Consider the following 21,073-nt stretch of genomic DNA (forward strand, 5'->3'; position numbering starts at 1 on the left):
TTACTCAAACTTATGTCCATAGAGTCGGTGATGCCATCCAACCATCTCATCCTCTGTCATCCCCTTCTCCTCCTGCCTTCAATCTCCCAGCATTAGGGTCTTTTCCAATGAGTCAGTTCTTTGCATGAGGTAGCCAAAGTATTGGAGTTTCAGCTTCAGCATCAGTCCTTTCAATTAATATTCAGGACTGATCTCCTTTAGGATGGACTGGTTGGATCTCCTTGCAGTCCAAGGGACTCTCAAGAGTCTTCAACACCATAGTTCAAAAGCATCAATTCTTCAGTGCTCAGCTTTCTTTATAGTCTAACTCTCACAACCATACATGACTACTGGAAAAACCATAGCTTTGACTAGATGGACCTTTGTTGGAAAAGTAATATCTCTGCTTTTAAATAAGCTGTCTAGATTGGTCATAACTTTTCTTCCAAGGAGCAAGTGTCTTTTAATTTCATGGCTGCAGTCACCATCCGCAGTGATTTTGGAACCCCCCAAAATAAAGTCTGACACTGTTTCCATTGCTTCCCCATCTATTTGCTATGTAGTGATGGGACCAGATGCCATAATCTTAGTTTTCTGAATGTTGAGTTTTAAGCCAACTTTTTCACTCTCCTCTTTCACTTTCATCAAGAGGCTCTTTAGTTCTTCTTCGCTTTCTGCCATAAGGGTGCTATCATCTGCTTATCTGAGGTTATTGATATTTCTCCCGGCAACCTTGATTCTGGCTTGTGCTTCCTCCAGCCCAGCATTTCTCATGATGTACTCTGTGTATAAGTTAAATAAGCAGGGTGACAATATACAGCCTTTATGTTCTCCTTTCCTGATTTAGAACCAGTCTGTTGTTCCATGTCCAGTTTTAACTCTTACTTGCTGACCTGCATACCTATTTCTTAGGAGGTCTGGTATTCCCTTCTCTTGAAGAATTTTCCACAGTTTGTTTTGATCCACACAGTAAAAGACTTTGGCGTAGTCAATAAAGCAGGTAGATGTTTTTCTGGAACTCTCTTGCTTTTTCAGTGATCCAACGGATGTTGGCAATTTGATCTCTGGTTCCTGTGCCTTTTCTAAATCCAGTTTGAACATCTGGAAGTTCATGTTCAAGTACATGGTCAATACTATAATATTCCAAGTCATAGCTTCTCCTAATCTGTATTCAATTTTTTATCTAATGGTGTCATTTAATGAACATCTACTTATTTTAATGGAGATTTGGGTCCTTTGCATCACTAAGAACATCTCAGGGAGACTGTTAGGCAAAACTCTATTCATAGTGATCCAGAAACATATTTTTTGTTGTTCACTGAGTTGTTATTGAACCAAAGGTGTCCAGACACTAATGGGTAAGATGAGGCCCCTTGGAACAAAATATGATGGTAGCCCCAAATGTATTCCTCACTTAGCACAGTTGCAGTTTAGAGAAAAAAGCCATTTTATCTGCTATTCTTGATGAGGCAGCAAAATGATAACTTTTAAAAAGCCCTGACCGTGGAACATGCAATTTGATTTTTGTGTAACGACATAGGAGGTAGGCATAAAGTGCTTGTACATATTGAAAGTAGTGACAGTGTTACTCTCTCAGTGGTGTCCAACTTTTTGTTACCCCATGGACTGTAGCTCTCCAGACACAGCTCATCTATCCAAATGATTTCCCAAGCAAGAATACTGGAGTGGGTTGCCCTTTCCTTCTCCAAAGGATCCTCCTGGCCCAGGGATCCAACCCTGGTCTAGTGCATTGCAGGCGAACTCGCTCCCCTGAGCCACCGGGGAAACCACATATTCAGAAAAACTTGTATATGATGATTTGAGTTGTAAGCTAAGATAACCATTTTTAATGGAGCAGTGCTTTTATTTGAAAGAAGAATGGAAAAGCTGTGTTTTTCAGACTTCAGTTCTCTGGCAGGGTTTCTAGAAAATGGATGAACTGAGCCTGTCATTACATGGAAAACAACTTATAGTGTTCATTGCCAAAGATAACATTCGAGCTTTAAATTCTAGTAGAATTAGATTTTGGAAAACTTATATCTCATTGTGAGCACGATAATGTCCCAATACTTAATGATTTTTTTCTGATGGAATTGGTAGTGATATTCACATATGTGATTTTCTGCTGTAAAGAAATATATCAACATTTGGAGAGTTGGTTTAACCTAATTACTAATATATTCCAAGTAATTGTTACAAAATTTTTCATGGGTAGAAGATCCATTCGAAGAGTAAGATGTAACAAGAGAACAAGAAGTTTGCATTCTATATTGCAGCTAACCTTCGAGTCAAGTTTTGGTGTAGTATCAAAGATATATAGTTATCTGAGGAGATTAATTTTTATTTTATTTATTTGCCTGCACTGAGTCTTAGTTCTCTAGGCCAGAATACTGGAGTGGGTAGCCTTTCCCTTCTCCAGGGGATCTGCCCAACCCCAGTGATTGAACTCAGGTCTCCCACATTGCAGGCAGATTCTTTACCAGCTGAGCCACTTAGTTATGGGACATGGGCTTTTAGTTGCTGTGTGTGTTATCTATCTAGTTCCCTGACCAGGGATCAAACCTGGGCCCCTTGTATTGGGAGTGTGGCATCTTAGCCACTGGACCACCAGGGAAGTCCATCTGAGAAGATTATTAAAATTCTATTTCCGGTTGCAGCTGTTTGTGGAGTTCTTTTTTTCTCTGTATACTCGCTCATATTGCAGCAGGTTAATGAAGAAGCAGAAATGAGAATCCAGATGTCTGCTGCTAAGCAACATGTGAAAGAGTGCTCCTCTCCAGCTTCATATGCTTTGTTTTGTAAAATCATCTTCATAAAATTCTGTTGTTTATGTTAACATGTAATAGGTTTATTATTGTTAACTTAAAAATGAATGAGTAAATATTAAAAAACTTTCTTTTCATTTTCACTTCTAGTGTGGTATATGTGCCTAGCTATAACCCACATAAACAAAAATTTTGGGGGTTCTTCAGTAACTTTTAGAGTGAGAAAGGGTCCTGAGGTCAAAGTTGAGGTATAAATATCCCTGTGCCCTGGGGCATGCTTCGTCATCTTATGCATCATACTTCCTTTATTGAACTGGTAGAGATTTTTTATTTTTTTCCTTCATTTTTTTTTCATCTCCTTTTAACATTTTTGAAATTGGGATTCCTCTTGTTTCAGTTTATATGTATAGCTAATGTAATAGTTCTTCAACTCTCCCAAATCTAATGATGCTATTAAAATCTGTGTTTGATTTCTCAGTGTGTGTAATTTTACTTTGAAAACACTGCAGAATTCTTCCCCTTTACAAAATTGAGACTGACATTTATATCTTCAGATAGCTAGAAGTGGAGTTTATTTTTCAGTCAATGGTCGAATGATAGAATCAATTTCATGATTTGGGTGGTGATGGAGTGCTGACCAAGGAGCCTCAAGTCCTGGCCAGATGCATGTCCCCATGCTCTTCTGTCACCTCTCAGGCTCCACTTACTGGTCTGTGAAGTGAGCCACATGTTTCTCCACTGGGCCTGCACACGTGCTAAGTCACTTGAGTTGTGTCCAACTCTGCAACCCTATGGACTGAAGCCCACCGGGATCCTCTGTCTCTGGGATTCTCCAGGCAGAATACTGACTGGAGTGGGTTGCCATTCCCTCCTCCAGGGGATCTTCCTGTCCCAGGGATCGAACCTGCAGCTCCTGCATTGCAGGTGAATTCTTTACCACTAAGCCACCAGGGAAGCCCCCTTCCCACCAGGATTAATGCTTAAAATAAAGATTCAGATTCTTTCAAGTCATTGACTTCTTAATGTTATTTAATATGTGCATGCGTGAATATAAACTGGATGAAAATGACATAATTTTCACACAGCCATAAAACGAAGAAATTATAAACCAATAAAAATGTAAATTGTCACTCTCAGTGTGAGACACTGTCTAAATCGCAGCCGGCATGAGCTGGACATGCGATCTGTTCTGGTGTCTTCCCGTTTGCTGCCCGTGTGCTCTTTGATGACTCTGTTGTTACAGTTCATCAGCTGTGAGACAGCCTGACTTCCAGATCATCATGCTGTCACTTGGTATTCCTTTGCTGAGAACATAGTGTTTACTTTTCAAAAAGAGTTTGATCTCCTGCGGCATCCTTCATCGTGTGGTTTGTGTCTGTGCCCCGGCATCTCGCCAGAAGGGGCAACTGAAAGGTCTGCAGTCCCGCTATAACCCCACCTCTCCTTGAATCCACTTTCTTCCCCTGCATCTTGAATTTTGAGGGTTACAGATGCAGAGAGGTACAAAGTGCTAATTATTTGTGTCTGTTTCAAACTAACAGATTAACACAGCGATCATGACTTTTCGGAAGACGATGATCCCAATTATTTATCTAATCTGAATCGGGTCTGCAGTGTATTTCTCTTGGGGAGAATTTCAGAAGCAAGTTGAGTAGGCTGTTTTATTGTGTCCAATCAAATTCATTGAAATTTATAGTCCCTGAATTTATTTGGGGGTGAAATGTACTTTCATGTACTTTAAAATTTTATCATTGTCTGCTTTTAGTCATTATTTCTGGACCATTTTTTAAGTAGACACAGTTCTTTAACAACCAAGCAATCAGCAACCCTGTAACTGGAGGCGACAGAACCCATATCTAAGGAGCAGTATTGTAATTTCCCAGAAGTATTTTATTCTCCCTCCTCCCCATTCTGTTGCTTTTCTGCTTATTGAATCTGAGAGCAATTTTGTTAATTGGGAGAGAACTTTTTTATGGTAAGAGTGTAGTATTATTAACACACCTGGATCCTTAAAGGTATATTTTTGTGAACTTGTTTTCGAGAGTGACTGTATAGTTCTTTTTTTGTTTTGTTTCTTTTTTTTTTTTTTTGCTATAAATTGTAAGCAATAAGGACTGTCACACGTTTTTTACATACACTTAAAAACTGGAAATTATTCTTTCCTGTAATTTTCCTGTATGTGTTTCTCTTAGCAAATTAAGATAAATACCAATAGTATTAAATGTTCAGCTTATTTTTTTTCTCTGGTTATGTTACTCAGACTCTTTATTGGTTATCAAATCCTCATGATGTGGAAGCAAATGTTAAATGCAACATTTTAGTATGATTCATATGCTTTTCTGATCATTTCATATGTTTTCTCTGATCGTTTCTAATTTGCTTTAACGTATTTGAGACTATTGAATTGACAGTGGTTTAAATGTAGCCGTTAACATGTATAAATCATCTTTCCTTAGTTCCACATCCTCAACTATCTCCATAGCCACACATTTACCAGATGCATCAATATTCCAGAATTGTTTCTCATAGAATAAATGATGAGTTTACTCCTTCTCCACTAAAGCTGTTTTATTCGTGGCTTTTAACAAATATTTACCCTGCATCCCAGGTTTTGTAAACAAGTTGCTCTAAGCATGAATTTAATCTAAAGTCTTGTCGTAGGTTGATCACGCTCTCCGCTCGGTTGACATGTGGGGCTTTCGGTTCTGACTCTCAGTGTCACAGAGGCATGTGCCTCTGCCCTTCTACCTGGTTTCGTAGTGTTTCTCTTCCGTTGTCACAGTGATCACATCTGCTAGCACGTGCCCAGTGCTACCATACGAAGGCTAACCTGAGTTTGTTATTGGTTTTTGTTAGAGTAATTGCAAACAGAATACAGCTGATAAAACACCACCTTTTACGTAATTGTGTACCTGAGTATGTGGCAGGAACTACCTGAGTTTACGGCCAGGTGGCGCAGGGGTCAAGAACCCGCCTGCCAATGCAGGAGATGCAAGAGACAAGAGTTCGCTCCTTGGGTTGGAGAGATCCCCTGGAGAAGGCATGGCAACCCACTCCAGTATTCTTGCCTGGAAAATTCCATGGACAGAGGAGCCTGGTGGGCTATAGTCCATGGGATTGCAAAGAGTCGCACATGACTGACTGACTGAGCATTCACGCTTACGTATTGGTGTTCTACTTTTAAGATTTCATTATCTAAAGGATAAGAAATATGTTTGTGCTTTGTACTTTTTGATAATACTTTGTTGAACAAAAGAAATATTTTATTCAACATATTTCTTTACTAGAAAAGCCAAACCAATGTCGGGATGATATAACAGCAACGGTTATTTTTGTCACTCTCTGTTGAGTGCACACCATGTATCAGGAACTGCTTTAAGCAGTCTATCTCATTTAGTCCTTGCAGTACCCTTAGGTGAGGAGTGATGTTTTATTGCTATTTGTGTAGGAAGGGACCAGGGAGAGGACAGTGAAGCCACTTGCCTAGAGCCACACAGGTAACAGGTGTGAAATGCAAATACACCTGACCGTCTTACCTTAGAGCAGGTCATCCTGTAGATAGGTATTCTTTTATCCTGTAGACATCCTGTTTCTTTCGCAGTGAAGTCTTTTAAAGAAACGAATGGAATATCTACCTAGGATGCTGACCCACTGTCACCTTAAAGTGTTACTCTACGCTTTAATCTTTGGGATTTAACTACCTTTATTCTCACACACAGTTTTCAGGTGTTAGGTTATCTTTTAAAAACACAATGCTTTTTTGTGTTACAGATATGCCTCTTCATGTCCGACGAAGCAGTGACCCAGCGTTAATTGGCCTTTCCACGTCTGTCAGTGATAATAACTTCTCTGAAGAGCCTTCAAGGAAAAACCCCACACGCTGGTCGACAACCGCTGGCTTCCTCAAGCAAAACACTGCTGGCAGTCCTGCAGCTTGTGACAGGAAGGTGAGTGCCTCTCATTCGTGTCTCCTTCACACCAGTGAGGGCTGGCACCCAAGAGCCAGAACTTTGTTTCCACAGCATCCCCACCGTGTCCTCTGTGACCTTCATGCCAAAGTTCCAAGCACTTCCTATTTTGTATTGCCTTTGAATTTTCTGATAAAAATCTGTATTATTTTTCCATTTTTTTGAATTGATAACATGTTCATATGATTAAACACGAAAACGTACAACATGAAATATATGTACTTAAGGTCCCTCTCCAAACTTGTCTCCTGGTTACCCTTGTCTCTGTCCTCTTCAGCAACCCTCTTAGGAGCTTTTTCCATGTGCTTAAAGGGGTATTTTATCAATGTGTAAGCGTGCATTGGCCCCGGAGGTATACTAAAGAAATCACAGCGTATGGACTGGTAAGGATGGGAGTGGACGCTGTCTGTGGTCATTTGCTGTCACAATTCAATTGATAATTTTATCTTCATACAAAATGAAAGCCCACTGTCTAGTCTTAGTAATATTCTCTTCTTTGACCTGATTTAATTTTGTCCATCACCTAATTTGTTTAGTCTAAATAAACATGTTATTTTAGTCTATTTAGCCTACTTTTTTCTACTTTGTATTAATGGTCTTTGTCATGTATTCCTTATCATCCTGTTCTGTTAGACCTCTAACCTTTTACCCGATGAGCTTTAAGCTGTGCTTGTCATTTTCACTGCTGAGTTTATGAAATAGATTCTCAGAGAACATCTGTTGAATAAATTAATGACCATTTTTCAGTGCAGACTGTACCTGAGCACTGTATGTGTTGAGAAGTATGGAAACATATTCAGTTCAGTTCAGTTCAGTTCGATTGCTCAGTCGTGTCTGACTCTTTGCGACCCCATGAATTATAGCACACCCAGCCTCCCTGTCCATTACCAACTCCTGGAGTTCACTCAAACTCACGTCCACCCAGTTGGTGATGCTATCCAGCCATCTCATCCTCTGTCGTCCCCTTCTCCTCCTGCTCCCAATCCCTCCCACCATCAGGGTCTTTTCCAATGAGTCATCTCTTGGCGTGATGTGGCCAGAATACTGGAGTTTCAGCTTTAGCATCATTCCTTCCAAAGAACACCCAGGGCTGATCTCCTTCAGAATGGGCTGGTTGGATCTCCTTGCAGTCCAAGGGACTCTCAAGAGTCTTCTCCAACACCACAGTTCAAAAGCATCAATTCTTTGGTGCTCAGCTTTCTTCACAGTCCAACTCTTGAGTCCATACGTGACCACTGGAAAAACCATAGCCTTGACTAGATGGACCTTTATTGGCAAAGTAATGTCTCTGCTTTTGAATATGCTATCTAGGTTGGTCATAACTTTTCTTCCAAGGAGTAAGCGTCTTTTAATTTCATGGCTGCAGTCACCATCTGCAATGATTTTGGAGCCTAAAAAGATAATGTCTGACACTATTTCCACTGTTTCCCCATCTATTTCCCGTAAAGTGATGGGACTGGATGCCATGATCTTCGTTTTCTGAATGTTGAGCTTTAAGCCAATTTTTTCACTCTCCACTTGCACTTTCACCAAGAGGCTTTTTAGTTCCTCTTCACTTTCTGCCATAAGGGTGGTGTCATCTGCATATCTGAAGTTACTGATATTTCTCCCTGCAATCTTGAATCCAGCTTGTGCTTCTTCCATCCGAGTTTCTCGAGATGTACTCTGCATATAAGTTAAATAAGCAGGGTGACAATGTACAGCCTTGACATACTCCTTTTTCTATTTGGAAGCAGTCTGGTGTTCATTTCCAGTTCTAACTGTTGCTTCCTGACCTGCATACAGGTTTCTCAAGAGGCAGGTCAGGTGGTCTGGTATTCCCATTTCTTTCAGAATTTTCCACAGTTTATTGTGATCCACACAGTCAAAGGCTTTGGCATAGTCAATAAAGCAGAAATAGATGTTTTTCTGGAACTCTCTTGATATTAATCACATATTAATAGTAAAATAAATGTAGCTTAATATTTGCTTCATTTACCCTTTGGGTCTATGTTAAAGTACCTTTTTAATATCTTTTAACTCAGTTTCACATTTCAACAAACTCCTTTTTTGTACTAGTTTGTGTAAAGAAAGAAGAAGAAATATATAAGTTTAAACTGAGAAGACGCTATTAAGAAAAAGCAATGTACTGTAGTCTCTGCTTATTTTGGATGAGAGGTTTAACTGTTAGGCTCATTCTTCTGACCTATTTTATTAGATATGTGATGAGTATCTTATTGAGATTAGCCTGAAAATTTAGAATTTTTTGTCACACAATAAACTATTCAAAGAATCTGGTTTCTGAATAGGCCTCACGACCTTTCATTTATGTTTGGAATAGACCTGATTTACTTGGATATTCACAAATATATGGCTTCCCTGGTGACTCAGATGGTAAAGTGTCTGCCTGCAATGTGGGACACCTGGGTTCGATCCCTGGGTTGGGCAGATCCTCTGGAGAAGGAAATGGCAACCCACTCCAGTATTCTTGCCTGGAGAATCCCATGGATGGAGGAGCCTTGTAGGCTACAGTCCATGGGGTCACAAAGAATCGGACACAACTGAGCCACTTCACTTAACAAATATATAAGAAGTCAAGTTGGTAGTTTAAAAAAATTTATCCTTAGAAAGGTTTTTGCTTAGTTGTAGGATAGTGGGTCAGAACTCATTGAAGAAATGAAGGTTTTGTTTCTAAGTCATTCAACATCTTGTCTGTATGTGTCAGCTTCACTTGTAGTGAAGATAACCACAGGAGCTATTTTAAACACAAAAGGACTTAATATTGAGAATTTGTGTTTCAGAAAATCACTGGAAGGGCCGGCAGGGCAGGCCATAGTCTGGGCCCCCAGCGCTTTCTGGACAGTGTCTGGCTGGTCTCAGGAGTGGGTACAAGACCTAATGTCCCCGTGCCTGCATCTGCTCGGTAGACCTAGCACCATCTCCTCACGTGCTCACCTTGCCTCCTATCACCTGTGTACCTGACCTGAACCAGGAATACGCCTGAAAACACCACCGTCTCCACTGCTTGCCGCTAACAGTAGCCCAAGAAAAATCTCTGTTTCACAATTATCATGAACATCACAGGCCCTTGAATCCAAATGAGCAGAATGAGGTTTGCTCCAGATACTTGTCTCCAGGGGCATTTTTTTTCCTGGGAAATGAACTTTAGTGTTCTAGCCTCCAGAGCCCACAGAGGTTACCCGGAGCAGATGGGGATCCTTCTGGGCAGTTCTTTTTAAAATAACATGTATCTGTCATTGTAAAAATGTGGGCAACTAGTAGCATAGAACAAAACTATAATAGCCAATTTCGAAATTCATTGTAACACAGATGTTAATGATCACACACACAAAGTTAGAGTCATTCTCTGTCTACATAGTTGCATCCTGATGATTTCTACATTTTTTTTCCATTTCCTGGGGATTTCCCCTGGTGTGGACTTTGTTAGAAAATATTTTTGATGAATGCGAGATGTTCCAATGTAGAGTATACTTCATCATCCTCTAATTGTTGGACATTTATTCTATTTTATCACATTATAAATATCAGTGCTATGAGATAAACTTGAATATAATTTTGTTGGTTTTAAAAATGATTACTTTACCCAACAAACTTTTTTCCTATTGGGAGTGGTATTTAAAGTAGCCAGATAGCCACACTATTCCTTAGCAAAGTCCTTGATTCACACACATATCTCTAGATGACATCGTATTCACGTATGGCACACGTTAAAGGTAGTGTGCAGGGAATTTGTCTTTTGAATTATCTTTGGCTTTACTTTTCAATACCTATTTACTAAGTTTCCTTGTCTAGATTTTAAGCTGTTTGTAGTTTAGTCTGAGGAGTGGTTTTTTTTTTTTTTTTTTTTTTAGCATGTATATGTCTGATAAATGCTGTCTTATTTTCTGTAAATGACTTGTGATGTTTACAGTATTAAGGAAGAATGCTTGAAGGAAAGCATACTTGCTTATTGGTATTAAATTTTATTTTTGTTGCATCCATGAGCACTCACTCATGCTGGGCAATTTCAAGATGTTATAAATTCTTATCAGTGTGTAGAGATTTAGGTGTTCTGTATAAAAACATGGAAATAAATTAGTTAAGGATTCACGGTCCTGTGATTCATTGATCTCTGTGCTTATATAAATCATCTCTGTTCTTGTATAATTCATCTGCATATGTAAGTAGTTTTCTATTTTTCCCAGTTAAATAAACAGAATGATTTTGGAGTATCCAATCAGCTAAAGCCTCTTCTTTCTGAACAGGACAGCCACAGTGAATTCTCCCTGGTGGTTCAAAACCACAGAGGAGAGGTGGAGTCTAACCAGGTTAAAGAGTGGTGCTGTGCTGCCAAGTTTAGAGAGCACAGTGCACAGACTTGGATGCTGCTAAGCCAGACGAGAACTCGGAAACCAAGAGTGATGCAGACTTCTGAATTCCTTCAATTGTGTCAGTTTTACCTGGCAGTGAGGCATAGAGGGGGGGAGAATCTTGGCGTTTTTTTTTTTTTTCAGAGTTCTCTGGAACATTGGCTCATTCCTGTTTCTCAACATTTTGTGGCTGACTGCCCTTTCCACCTCTTTGAGACCAATTTGCTCACACTGTATGTGGAAAGTATCTCGCTAGAAGATGTATTGTCCTTTGAGATTTTGTGTGTGCAAATTAATATTTCATCTTGGGAAGAGTCAAGATATTTCAGTCAGTGTGAATATTTGAGTTGTCTTGCCACCCGTTCAGCCATCCTTGTTAGGTCCATATCCCTGTGAATGAAGTGACCATCTAGGATGTGGACATCGTTTTACTCAATGCAGTGTAATGAGGTGCTTATCACAACCAGCATCCCACGGGATTTCAGGGACAAGGTCTCTGTTCTGTTCATTGCTCAGTGGTTATAAGCTGTAGTTTCTTTCTGATGAATAATAAGAGGTGTTGCTTTTTTAAGGTAGAAGTAGATGTTTTTCTGGAACTCTCTTGCTTTTTTGATGATCCAGTGGATGTTGGCAATTTGATCTCTGGTTCCTCTGCCTTTTCTAAAACCAGCTTGAACATCTGGAAGTTCTCAGTTCGTGTTGTTGAAGCCTGGCTTGGAGAATTTTGAGCATTACTTTGCCATCGTGTGAGATGAGTGCAACTGTGTGGTAGTTTGAACATTCTTTGGCATTGCCTTTCTTTGGGATTGGAATGAAAACTGACCTTTTCCATTCCTGTGGCCACTGTTGAATTTTCCACATTTGCTGACATATTGAGTGCAGCACCTTCACAGCATCATCTTTTAGGATTTGAAATAGCTCATCTGGAATTCCATCACCTCCACTAGCTTTGTTCATAAGGCCCTTCCTAAGGCCCGCTTGACTTTGCCTTCTAGGATGTCTGGCTCTAGGTGAGTGATCACACCATTGTGGTTATCTGGATCATGAAGATCTTTTTTGTATAGTCCTTCTGTGTATTCTGCCACCTCTTCTTAATATCTTCTGCTTCTGTTAGGTCTATGCCATTCTGTCCTTAATTGTGCTCATCTTTGCATGAAATGTTCCCTTGGTTTATCTATTCAATAAGTATAGTTTAATTTCTTGCCTTTTTTTTTTTTGTTAATTTGTATTATATTGAGAGCATTTTTCTGTGTCTTGTAAATATTGATAGCTTGCACAATGTTCTGTTATGTAACGATTTTTCGGACTTGTTTATTAACTTTGGTGTTTCTTGTTGTTGTTATTTAACATACTTATATGTTTTCCTTTTTTTTTGCTTTTATAATCTTTAGAAGTACCCTTCAGAGGATATCCTAATATACCAATCAGATGTTGACATCTCTGATTATTTACTTAGAATAGATTCCTTAAGTACAATTATTTGACCAAGGAAACAAACATTTTTAAGGCTATTGATAGTTATTTCCCATAAATTCATAAATGATAAAGTGAAAAGTACTTATGTTATATAAAGAGGTTTGTGATAAGTCCTAGAGGGGTGGGCTGGGAAGTGAGAGGTAGAATGAAGAGCACCCAGAAGCAGCTGGTACTACTTCTGAGTTCCAGTACTTACTCTCCTATCGAATAGCTTAATGGTTCCATTTGACTGTGCATCAGAATTACCTATGGACTTTTAAAAGATAAAACACATTGATATCAATAGATTCATTTATCTGTTTCAGGACATTTGTGTGTGTTTATTTAAAGCTCTTCTGTTGATTCCAAGAGTCTTTTTTTAAAGAACTTGAATCCAGTTCAAAAGGGATGTCTTTGCCTTTCAAGAGAAAGCAAATAATAGTATAATTCTGTTTTTGAGATGTTTTCTTTTTAGGCTAGGTTTTCTGTCTTAGAATAGAATCTGGAACATTTAGCATATTTGATTTTTTGACATTTCACTTCATTTCACACTCAGCTCATAATTATCATTTTTAAATGAAATCTATTATTGAGTCTTTTTCAAAAGTATAACAACACCCCATTGAGATATTAGATCCTATCTTATCAATACAAAGCTAGAACAGGAAATATTTTTCTAGATAGAAGCTTTGATAAAAGCAGTGTTTTTGTTTATTTTTAATTTGTGCATCCATCCTGCCCCCTAATCTTAGTTGAAAGTGCATTTGAACACCTAAGGTCATTTTCTGGGACATCAAATTCCTAGCATTAGAGTCACCAATGCTAATCAGACACAAGAAACCTCCAGAAAACTTCGGCTACCTGTTTTATTGAGAGTGGGAGTAAGAAAACTTTTACAGTTGATATGCAGAGAATAAAATAGCAGTAATCTTTGAATCCTATTTCAGGTGATTACAAAGTAGCTGCTTGCCGGCTCAGTCATTTGTTCATTCATTGTAAAATGCTATTCTATATTTAGCTCTGTTTCGCTTCCTCCTCCTCTTTTCCAACCTTTGGCTGCTTAGTCTGCTTCTGCTCATTTTTCTTTCTAATGTGGAAGACCAGTCATATTGGTAAATTTGAAAACACTAGTCCATTTTAGCAGGAGCCTATTGAAAAAAAGTTGTGCATGCCACCTAGTTACAATAACCATCTAAAACCTCAAAGGATGGGCTAAAAAGTGTTTTAAAACCATGTTTTCTCTGTGTATAGCTGTCCTTAATTTTCTGCGAGATTGTTGTTAAGTGGCTAAGTTGGGTCAGGCTCTTTGTGACTCCCTGAACTGCAGCACACCAGGCTTCCCTGTCCTTCACTATCTCCTGGAGTTTGCTCAAACTCATGTCCATTGAGTCAGTGATGCCATCTAACCATCTCATCCTCTGTCGTCTCCTTCTCCTCTCGCCCTCAATCTTTTCCATCTTCAGGGTCTTTTCCAATGAGTCTGCTCTTTGCATCAGGTGGCCACAATATTGGAGCTTCAGCATCAGTCCTTCTAATGAATATTCAGGGTTGATTTCCTTTAGGATTCACTGGCTCTATCTCCTGGGTATCCAAGGGACCCTTAAGAGACTTATTCAGCACCGCAGTTCAAAAGCATCAATTCTTCATTGCTCAGCCTTCTTTATGATATAGCTCTCACATCCATACATGACTAGTGGAAAAACCATAGCTTTGACTATATGGACCTTTGTTGGCAAAGTGATGTTTCTCCTTTTTAATACACTGTCTCAGTTTGTCATAGCTTTTCTTCCAAGGAGCAAGCGTGTTTTAATTTTGTGGCTACAGTCACTTTCTGCAGTGATTTTGGAGCCCAAGAAAATCAAATATCTCACTGTTTTCACTTTTCCCCTATCTGATTAGCTTTGAGGGAAATCCAGCTGAGACCCAGGTCTATGACTAACCTGGTACAACATTTGTACTTTCTGCAAAATGCCACTAAAACTATAAATATCACCTTTCTATTTTGCATATTAAAAGATCTTAGTTTGAATGTACTGCATTTTTGTGCTTTCAGTACTTATGAATCTACTCATTTCTGCAATAGGCTAACCTCAAGTGCCAAGCTCTACTAGTCTGAGTTTTTAATAACCTAGATTCATCTTCTACTTCTGTGCCACATTTAGGAATGTGATCTTCCTTCACATGCTTTAAATATTATAATTTGTGTTCATAGTTATGAAATCCTAAGGTGCTATGGAGAAAATGGTTAAGCCTCGATGTGATATTTTTAGAGCTCACAAACCATTCCAGGAATATAAATCCAAAGCAATGTCAGGATTCCTGTTTAGCACCCTCAAAGTTACACATCCTACAGATAGATGGAAATGAAGATACTAAACCCATTCTCTTAATTTGAGGGAGGAGACCAGGAACTCATTAACTTACAGTGAAGAAAACTTCCGGTATTCTTTAGACGTGTAAAAGTATTTTGGCCTCATTTAGTCTTTCTCAGTGGTTTCTATTTTTAGTATTTAATACTTTAGCTCCTAAACCTACCAGTTCGGGTCATGAAGTCATGGCCTGTCACTAAAGAGCCTTGGTGGGCTGCTGGGCCTGGGTTCCCTGGTGTGTGCCCTCCGGCTCTATTTTATTAATAACTCGCACGTGTTCTAGGGGCCGTCATGTGGGCTGGTGTTTTTGTGTAGTGTTAAGCCAAGTTGATCTGAGTACTTGCAGGGTGTATTATGTGTTGTATCTCATCTGTTCACTCTCTGAAGTCTAAGTATTGTTGCAATTCATTGATCAAGAGGTAGAGTCTGAAAGGGTTTAAGTAACTCACCTTAGAGTTAAACCAACTGCTAAACAATAAAGTTATTAACCTTGACTATCCAGTTTCGTATTCTGTGCTTTTGATTTTACTACCCGGTTTCCTACATGCTTATAGACTTTGCATATTGCCCAATGTTCATTTAGTTGTATATTTTAAACTGCAAAATATTTCGTAACAACCTCATTTCTGTTACCTCTAAAACTTTCTGTTAGGAAATTAAAATAGAAATATAGGAATAATCAGCATTTGTTATTAAAAAACTGGCATAATTTTTAAAACCTTACCAAGTCTATATTATATCTTAGCATCTTAGTCTTGAGTAAAAATACACTAGCTTCATTAGTGTCACTAATCCTTTTGGTGAGTACCACTGAGCTGTGCAGTTAAATATAGTTAAAATAGTGTGTTTTATATTATGTGACTTTTATCACAGTGGTGGTGGCGGTTTAGTTGCTAAGTCATGTCTGACTCTTGCGACCCCATGGACTGTAGCCTGCCAGGCTCCTCTGTCCATGGGATTCTCCAGGTAAGAATACCAGAGTGGGTTGCCATTTCCTTCTCCAGGGATCTTCTTGACCCAGGAATCAAATCCAGGTCTCCTGAATTGCAGGCAGATTCTTTACCGACAGCTATGAGGGAAGCCCTTTTAATTAATAAACTTTATTACTTATTGCTGATTAGTTCTTATATTCCTTTTAATTGCTTAACAGAAAGTTTTAGAGGAGATAAAAATGATGTTCTATATTTTTCAAAAATATATCTGTGGAGATGCTTTACCCAAGGAAACAATTTCACAATTAAAGGGAAATCTTTACCAGAACTAAATTGTGTTAATAGATGGTCCCTGAGAACTTTTCACAAAAATGACTCAGTTGTTCTGCTAATCCACTCAGTCCATTGAATTTATGATTATAAACAGAAAAATCTAAGAAGGAGCTGTAAATATTTACATTGTCACATCAGTTGTATATGGTGCCTATTTTAGTAAGTTCTTTGGATAAAGATTGCTTTAAAATTAAGGTAAAATATTTTCAGGTTTTAGCACTCTCTTTTACTATAATATATGTTTTAAAATCAAGGTAAAATATTTAGATAGGTAAACCTAAGAGATTCACATTGCACATTTAGGCGGTATGTAACACAGCGGATATTTTGGATTCAGGTGGCCACTCTAAGTGTTTTTCTCTCCCTCACCTCTTTGCATCTGTTCCCTTCCTCCCTTGCAGTTTGCTCCTGATGCAAAATGCGATTGTTACTTGCAATTTTAGTTTGAGATATGAACATTTGGAGTTATGTGTTTTTGAAAGAAAATGAAATGTAGATGGGTATTTTGTACCTTCAAAATAAGAAACAAGTAGCACTTTCTAAAATGTTTGACGATTGTTTCAGATTCAAATTTGTTTTGCAGAGTCAAACAAGTGCCACTTGTCATCTTTATTGTATTAATTGTTTGGAAAATGAGCTAGGCTCTGCAATGTGATCTGACTCACAGCATTTGCATCCTGTTTTTTTCTTATACGCTTGCTCTTGGTGGAGGGAAGATGGTCAGAAGTGGTCACCCCAACCTTACTGACAGTGGGTGCATATGGCTGTAGGCCAGCTGGGTGGCCATGCTGATTTTTATGAAACAAAGTGAAAGAAACGAAAGGGGAGCCGCTACAACTGCTGCTTCCCTGTTAGCTCTTTTCCTTTGTTGCTCAGAATCCAGATGGAGACAGCATCTTTGAAACTTGGGAAAATATGACATTTTCCTCTGCCTCTGCCTTCTCCTCACTCCCTGATGCATATTTTCATAGGATAAAGGAGCTAATCCTAGCTGTATCAGACAAGAGATCATTGCATTTATAACAGTTGTAAAGCAAGCATTTTATTGCTCGTGATTATTCCCAAGACTATGTAGTATTTATCAATGAACCAACCATCTCTAAGATAAATATATTTTGTGATTCAAGAACTTGGGTGGTACGTTCCCATGGGAGAGGGTCATTGTGTAAGAATGGCTGGATATCAGAATTATGTCATTACTCAGGTAAACCACAATTCTGCTTAGATTGGGAGCGAGAGCTTGGAAATGTTGTCTTATAGAAACTGGGCACTGAAGTGGGGAGGTGGAACCTTGGGAGCTGGTTAAGCGTCTTAATCTCCGTACAGTATTTGTCATAACTTCCCTGAATCCCTGTCTCTTCTTTTAGATAGTAAGAGGTTCAGTTGGATGTTCTCTGCCTTTTTCCTTCCAGCTTTTAAAATTCTGTTTCTGAAGTTTTTCATGGCATTCAAACTGTTGAGGTGGGTTAGGAACAGCTGGGGACATTGGTTCGAAGAAGGAGCCTGACTGAGACTGTTTCACTGATCTTTTGCTTTTCTTGGATTTCCTGGTCTGCTCCACAAGCAGATCTGGCCGCTTCCGAGAACCCTGCGTTCCGATGGTCACCTCTGGAAGCATTATGGCGTTCATAAGTAGATGTACCTCCGTGAGAGATTTGAACACCCCCTTTAAGGTCAGATCCTTTATGTTCAAGGCCTGATGCACATCTGTGTTCCAGGGGTTATTTTTCTTACCTGATATGAAGACTATTACCAAGCCCAGTTGTAACTTATGAGATAAAACTATAGCATCAAGCTTCTGGTTTTGCAAATATACCACCCTGAAAGATTTGCTGTGTGACAGGAAACTTATTTGCAAAATTACTTTTAATTCTCAGATGTGTTCTTCCATATTGGAGAGTTCCAATGTGATTTTTTTGGGGGGGGGCATATTTAACATTCCCCAGTGTCCCACTGATCTAAATATAATTTTACAACCTATAAACTATTGCACATATATCATAAAGGCTAGAAAAGATATGAGTTATAGTTAAGAATTTAAGGCCAGAATGAGTTTTGAGAACTGTTTATAGTACTTTTAACATTTCAAGGAAAAAAAAGAAAAACTGATGAAATTTGATGTGCCTTCTAGGAGATATTACTTTATACCTTAATTTAAAAATTGGCTTGAATCAAGTAATATCTTCAATTTTTTTTTTTTTTTTTACTAACTCCTGTTCAATACTTAAACTCAGTTTATCAGGAAAATTAACATAGTTAACAGTAAAATAGTTGTGAAATTTGAGCTGAAGACATGCTAATACAGTTTTGGCATTCAAAATCTTTGGATTTTGACTCTTTAAGTTTAAAATTTTAAACAAGTTACTGTGTAAAGTGTATTTAGTGTCTCTTGTTGCAAATTCTACCACATTTTAGTAGACTATATCATTTATAAATAGATATATAGTCTACTACTAGACAAAATTTTTTTTTGACATAAATAGCATGAATTTTGAATTTCCTTTTTGTCTTGTCATAGTTCTGCTCAGAAGTAGGAACAGATTTTAAACACATATCCTTTTCTTTGTCTCCTCTACCCCTGTTATTAATAATGATTAAGACTGTGAAAGATGGCAATTATAAAAATGGAAAGGAAGGTGTATACATATATGTACCAGTATTTATGCTCATTTAGAGATGGGAATTACTGCTAATATGGAAATGATTGCTTGACCTACCAGAGTTTCAAATAATGCTTTTCTGTTCATTCCACTTGAAAATAGATGTGTGCCTAATATATGTGTGTGCTAAGTCGCTTCAGTCATGTCCAGTTCTTTGCAACTCTATGGACTGTACGTCAGGCTCCTCTGTCCATGGGATTCTCCAGGCAAGAATACTGGAATTGTTTGCCATTCCCTTCTCCAGGGGATCTTCCTAAACCAGGGTTTGAACTTGTATCTCCTGTGTCTCCTGCATTGGCAGACAGATTCTTTACCGTTGAGCCACCTGGGAAGCCCTCAAACAGTGCCTTAATAGGCATGCAGTTGGTTTAAACTGATAGGGGCCGCCAAACTTTCTGACTTCATGTACAAGTTGGCTGTTGAAACTATGTTTGTGTGTGTGTGTGAATCACTTTATTTATCCTCACCTCTCTCTCCTCCTGACCAACCCCCTCCACTCTTATTTATATCTGTGAAGTGGAATGAAGGTCAGAACAGGGCATTGACAGCAGTCCTGTTACAGACCATTTTATGGTTGTCTTTAAACTTCAGCTTTGGCATTGCTTCCAAGGGCATGCTCTGGTGTAGCCACCAAGAGGCACAAAAGATACACTCTGACCCCGAAGGGGACCGGGTCTGCCACACTGACTAGACAATATGACTATTGAAGATTCTAGCAAGCTTGCTGCAGTTAAAAAAGTGGTCTAAGCTATAACTACTCATTTCACTTCAGCCTCATAATCTCAGGTTAGACATCCTGAAAAGAGTTTCCTTTGTTTTCCATGTGTTTTTTCTTGGGGAAACGATAAAGTAGAAAATTGAATTCTCTTGTAAATTTAAAATCTTAAAACCACACAGGAATATTCAAAACCATAGGATTCATAGAGGGTGTAAAAATAAAATCTGTATGCGTTGAGTGTTTAGTGTTTCAAAACGTGGCGCAATTCCTAATGACTTTTTAAAAGACGTTTGAAATTTTTGTTTTGAGATAAAGTGGAAATAGAATTGAGTTTCCTGTGCTAACTTAGAAATATCCATTACTTCTGTAATGCTCATGAAATTTTCCTTTATTTCTGCAGTAGGGATGTAGGTCTGCCAGGAAATCTGACCATCAGCTAAATAGCTGTTTCTGAGAGATAAAGCCTTGAAGCTGCAGCTTATTATGCCAGGAATAAGCCTCTGTCCCAAGGCATTGGGTGGGTTCTGTGTGATTTCTTTTTATTGAATTGTAATTGGCTCAGGAAGAGGGGAGAGGGAACAGCTACTTAGCTTACTCCATACCCAGGGTACTGCTACCAGGGAGCAGCAAATTAATATGCATTTCTCAGCCTGGGTGGCTTTTTGACACCTGATGATGTGGCAGTACATTTAGATGATAAGGAAAATCCCTGATCACAGCAGGAACATCTGGGTTTTTCTGGCAAGAGGGCAAGTTTCCTACCTTGTGCAGAAGCTTAAGTGGCTGTTTGGTCCAGTTTCTTCTAATTTAAAAGGAGAGTAATTCCTTATGGTATTTTTCTTATATAATCTTTTAGATATAAAGTTGTGGCTTTAATAATTTTTTGCTGTTTGCAAATTTAGTACTTATTAGGGCTTTCTATTGGTCTGTTGGTCTATTTCTACTAATATATTGGTCCTACTGCTAGATTTTTACAAGTCTCAAGAAAAAGATTTCATGTTTTGCTTTAAGTTTACCAATATACAGAATTGAGACATTAATTTGATCATAGAATAAAATAGATATAAAGGCCCATTCTCCAATTTATTATAAATTCAGTGTGAAACTATCAATGATTAACATTTTGGTTGGTTTATTTTTTTCTTTAGGTTATGGTATATAAGTTTTGCAAATACATTCAAAAAATATTTTTGTCTTTTATGTAGTTAGCTATAGTTTGGTCCATGGAAAATGTGGTCTTGCAAAGACATAGTTGCTGCTGCTGCTGCTAAGTCGCTTCAGTCGTGTCCGACTCTGTGCGACCCCATAGACGGCAGCCCACCAGGCTCCCCAATCCCTGGGATTCTTCAGGCAAGAACACTGGAGTGGGTTGCCATGTCCTTTCCCAATGCATGAAAGTGAAAAGTGAAAGTGAAGTTGCTCAGTCGTGTCCGACTCTTAGTGACCCCATGGACTACAGCCTACCAGGCTCCTCCATCCATGGGATTTTCCAGGCAAGAGTACTGGAGTGGGGTGCCATTGCCTTCTCCAAAGACGTAGTTAAGA

The 21,073-nt window shown here is 38.7% G+C and overlaps 1 protein-coding gene across 26 annotated transcripts in view; it reads left to right on the forward strand.

Moving 5' to 3' along the window:
- Nucleotides 1-21,073, forward strand: part of PARD3 (par-3 family cell polarity regulator) — a 572,731-nt gene that overhangs the window by 245,121 nt on the left and 306,537 nt on the right. For all 26 annotated transcript variants that reach the window (XM_069546411.1, XM_069546421.1, XM_069546415.1 and 23 more), the window contains exon 4: nt 6,516-6,691. In XM_069546411.1, coding sequence (XP_069402512.1) covers nt 6,516-6,691 — 176 coding nt within the window. The remainder of the gene's footprint in view (nt 1-6,515; nt 6,692-21,073) is intronic.

This window comes from Ovis canadensis, chromosome 13 (genome assembly GCF_042477335.2).
Source record: "Ovis canadensis isolate MfBH-ARS-UI-01 breed Bighorn chromosome 13, ARS-UI_OviCan_v2, whole genome shotgun sequence".
In the NCBI taxonomy this organism is placed as follows: domain Eukaryota; kingdom Metazoa; phylum Chordata; class Mammalia; order Artiodactyla; family Bovidae; genus Ovis; species Ovis canadensis.